The sequence below is a fragment of the Camellia sinensis genome, chromosome 3 (assembly GCF_055761805.1).
Source record: "Camellia sinensis isolate YWXY chromosome 3, ASM5576180v1, whole genome shotgun sequence".
NCBI classification, from domain to species: Eukaryota; Viridiplantae; Streptophyta; class Magnoliopsida; order Ericales; family Theaceae; genus Camellia; species Camellia sinensis.
In genome coordinates this window covers 35,775,145-35,779,934 of record NC_138963.1, presented here as the reverse complement: position 1 = coordinate 35,779,934, position 4,790 = coordinate 35,775,145, and the positions used below count along the sequence as shown (strand labels likewise).

The 4,790-nt window shown below is 35.2% G+C and overlaps 1 protein-coding gene across 1 annotated transcript; it reads right to left on the bottom strand.

The window, feature by feature from the left end:
- Positions 1–1,038: 1,038 nt before the first annotated feature.
- Positions 1,039–2,505, bottom strand: HRD (Integrase-type DNA-binding superfamily protein). Its single transcript, XM_028213869.2, has one exon. It carries the CDS (start codon positions 1,962–1,964, stop codon positions 1,257–1,259), a length of 708 nt encoding a protein of 235 aa, XP_028069670.2. The 5' UTR covers positions 1,965–2,505; the 3' UTR covers positions 1,039–1,256.
- Positions 2,506–4,790: the final 2,285 nt, after the last annotated feature.

Below are 4,790 nucleotides of genomic sequence, written 5' to 3'. Positions count from 1 at the left end.
AAAAGCCTATCACAAACAAGACTTTTTAACCCTAGGTTAAAATAACTAAAAATTTAAAAAATCAAAAAGTCAATCCACATCCCAAACGAACCTTTAAAGTTTTTTGCTTAGATGATTGTATAGTGAAAATTAATTTTATGTGATGTGAAATTTATGTAAGGAATAAATCTGAATTATAAATAATAATTTTAAATAAATTTTGAGTAATTATGTTTTTTTTTTTTTTTTGAACTCCGAGTAATTATGTTTGGATTCATAATATTGAAATAATAAAGAATAATATAGTATAATAATAATAATGAATTACATGGTTGGGTGGTGGACAAAACCCTTGGATCAACGTTATAATAATTCTAATTGACTAAACTTGCCAACTTGCTTGCTTTTCTTTCACCAAACCATGAATAGATGGATCTTTGCTTGTTCTTTTCATTAGAAACCTCAAATAGAGTACTAAAATCTCTTGAGAATTTAGAGTGAATCTCTGGGCTTTTCTAGACTTCTCTTACCTTAATTTATACTTCTTGCTTGTTGCTTGTAGTTCTATAAGAGCTGTGAATATACATGCATGTATATATATGTAGAGAGAGAGAGAAAGAGAGAGAGAGAGAGAGAGGATTCATGTAGTGCTATAAATTCTTTGTTGCTGGTGATTGCCATATATGAACAAGCTGATCCAAAAAAAAAGAAAAAGAAAAGACATGAACAAAATTCTTTCCTTTTCATCTTTTGAGTTGGTAGTTGTAAATTCAGTTGGTGGCCGTTGATGACTACAATGAATCACTTCAAGATCAAGATATTGAACAGTCATTAGAAGTATAGAATTGATTTCACAATATTTCTCTAAAATTAAAAGAAAACCAAGATTATGTGATTTTACTTTATCTTAGCATGATAAAAAAAATAAAAAATAAAAAGAGGGTGGGGGGGGGGGGGGGGGACCTAGGGTTTCAGTCTCTGTTGCATTGGCCTAATCTCTTCACAAATATAGATATTCTTTTTAATTAAACATTATTTTAGTCTAGAAGCACTAGCTACTAGAACAGAAACGTGCGATAACATTAAACTCAGATAAGGAAATTTTTTACAAAAAATTAAAAAACAAACCACTCATACTAGCATTCCATGCCTTCATTCTTAGCACATATTAATCAAGCAAGTTCATAAATAGTTTTTTTTTTTTTTCGGTGGAAGCTATTTAGATTAAGTTACTATATATATATGTATATTTTATTGAAAAAATTAAATTGCTGGATTTAAGGGAATTTCCACAGATTCTGGTCTCCTGTATTTTCAGCTGAACTGTCATCATCCCAAACATCCAGCCGCGGAGGGCTAAGCATCATGCCTTCAGCCATGTTCACAAGAATATTAGGCATATCGAACAACAAATCCTCATCAACAAACTCATGATTTGCCGTTGAATTCCCCGGTGCAGTTGGATTTTCAGCCTGATAATACCCAGATAGAGCATCCCTGGCAGCCCCAGCTGCGGCGGCTGCACTGGCTGCAGCCGCCTGAATATCACGCGGGGAGGTAGAGGCCGGAACTGGCAACGAATAAGCTGAGTTGGGAAAATTCAACTCAGCTTCATGACCCTTGAGAGCCCGAGCGGCCACGTCATAGGCCACAGCGGCCATCTCAGGGGTCGGAAATGTCCCGAGCCAAATCCGGTTAGGCGACCTCGGTTCTCGAATCTCCGAAACCCATTTCCCACTGCTCTTCCTACGCCTTACTCCTCGGTAAACCGGGTGTCGCCCAGACTCCTGAGCAGAAGGGGCCTCAGCGAGAGTCTGCGAGGATGACACGTGGCTGCCACTGCCACTGCTACTGCTACTGCTACTGCTAGAATGTGCCATTAGACTATTGTACGGTACTAATAAGTGATGCATGAAGTCTGGGGGGGTGAAGAAGATTGGCTGGAAGAGATTTTTGGAGGAGAAGAAGGAGGTGAGAGAAGCCATTTATGGAGGGTGGGTTTTTAGGGTTTATTCTGCGAATGCAGTGTATGGAACTGGGAATTGGAATTGGGAAGTGCAAGACAGTTGGTGATGAACTTGAGGCCTGTGAGGAGGAGGGTTTTGGGTGTAAGCCAGCCTTTGTAGTGTTGTACATCTTTTTTGGATTGGATTGGATTTGGATTGCTGTTTTGTTGAGAAAACGGCGCATAGAGGGAAAGGAAAGGAATTGATTGTCAAGAAAACAGTGGGATTTTCTTGTGCAGATGGATGGATCAGTAATGAGTGTTTTAAAAGTGATTTGATTTGATATCTTGGGGAAGATGGAGGAACCTTCTGTTCCATTGGTTCATTCAAGAGAATGTGTGATTTATGTGGGTTTTGGGTTGGTTATAGGTCTAGGGTTCTAATCCTCTGTCCTCTTTGTGTCCTAGTGTGGTTCAACTTGCTGCAATCAATCAGCTGTTGTTTTCTACAGGGGGCATTTCATTTTCTTTAGTGTTGTGCCTTTTAAATATCGACTATTATGTATTGTATCAGAGGTTTTTTTAAATATTGACTGTTATGTATTGTATCAGAATTTATGTGATGAGATTTTAGATTTTTTATACTGTTATTTATTAATATAGCGATATTGTCAATTAAACTTTTATATTGGTTGATATATGATACATATCCCAATATACCACAATTTGAATCTTAAATTTATATAGGAATTTTTGGAGAATATATAAAAAATAAGGGAAAAGTGACAATTTTTGTTTTTATTTCTATCAATTTTTCCTTTTATTTTTCATAAATAAATTGATTGACCCAAATATAGCCTGAGTGTTCAATTGATAATAAAAAAAAAATTGATTTACAAACATAATTTTTATACAAAAACATCATGGAGAATGATAGTAGCATTTTTTAAATTATGAATAAAAATAATGGTTGTTTTTTTATTTAAAAAGAAAAATGTTCGTAAGAGGTTACATAATTTTTTTAAATGTTCATAATTTTATCATTAGTGCTATGTTAAATTTTAAAATTGTGTTTGGATCACGAAATTTGATAAGAGTTTGGAAAATAAAAGTAAAAAGTTGAATAAAATGTAATTATATTTTATTTACATTTTACTTATATTTTCTTTCTCTAAATTACTGTCCAAATTCATAATTCAAAAACAGTCTAAAGACTTATAATCACGATTGAAGCAAGAAAAAAGAAGCAAAGATACCAACTTCTAGAATTTTAATTGACAGCAAGGTAATTATGTTATGTATAATCTTCTAAAAAATGTAACGTCTTTTCACAAAACCAAAAAAGGCCAAAATAAAAACATAAACTAAAACAAAAACAACATAAGATTGCGAGTTTGTGATGGTTTTTGCAACATAAGAAACATTGTGCAGAGACATTTATACCTTGTAATGTTTTGTTTGGTACATCTTTTATCATGAGTTCTGATGGTGCAATATGGTCACTGAAGGATGGGTCAGACTGATACACATGTTTCACGGGTCTAATGGCCTTCGTCTCCTTGATGTGTGCTTGCAAAAGGTCCGGTGGAGAGTTGCCAAGACTAGAGTGGTCTCTCCCTGTGGACACTCCTGTAGGACAATCTTCACTGTATTTAAATAAATTAAATTAAATTCTGTTGTGTACTAAACAACAATCAGAACATAAAGAAATAAAGGAAATGAGAGAATTTGTTTGATTACAAAAATCAAATTCGAAATAAAAATAAATAAATAAAAACAGATTTTATTTTGTTATAAAAACAAAATTAAAATCTGATTTAAATAAATAATACTAACACTGAAAATAAATTAAATAACTTAATTGATATAATTCTTCGAATTATAATCTGATCAAATCCGGTGTTTGACGCTGTGTCATAGAGACAGATTCGTCCTCTCTACCGTGCTTTCAGAATTTGGACGTCTATCTCCCAGGATGAAATGATCTACTACAAACAATAGCAGCACTACAAATTGTTTGTCTTACGAACACAGTAAGTGTTTACACTCTTTCTTTTAGAAATTAAATGCAGCAAAATGTTGAGATTTATAGCAGAGGATGGAGTACGAAAATTGATGTAAAATCCAAATGGGAGGCTAGTCTATTTATAGATGTAAAGGTGGCTGCTGGTTTTGAATTGAACAGGTATAAAACCTGTTGGTTTTGAATTCAAACAGATTTGAATCTGTTGGGTTCATAATTTAAATAGATACAAAAAACGGGAAGGGCCTTGTTTGGATGTACAGTAAAACCCAGACTAGTTTATTTCGGGAAGGGTCCTGTTTGGATGTACAGTAAAACCAAACCAGTTTATTTTCAGTTTAATTTGAATTCTGGATTTTATTTTATACAAAATAAAATTAAATTCAAATGTTTTTGGCCAAAAAAAACTAGTGTTGGGTTGAACAAGCCCTACCCAACATCACACCACGCACCTGCGCCCAAGCCCAACCCGCCCGACCGGAAGGACGGACGGACGGCGGCGGCGCGCGTGTGTGGTGATTTTTGGGTCCAATGGGTTTAGCCTATTTTGCCCATAACCTCTCCCTCTAAAACACTTGGGTACCCCTTGGGGCATACCCCAAGTACCAAACCCAAGCCTTATAAACCTATTCAAAACTTCCCACCAAATCAATGTGGGATAAGCCATTTTACAACCTTAAGGAATTTCCACCAAAACTCCATTTCCGTGGAGCACACTTTGGCTTCAATTTCCCACTCACTCGGTAATGGTTTTGAATAACCAAATATACCACGTGAATCACAACGCGGCATAGAACGCGTTACCACTTTGACCCGCGAAAATCGACACTCGGGGCCCACCTA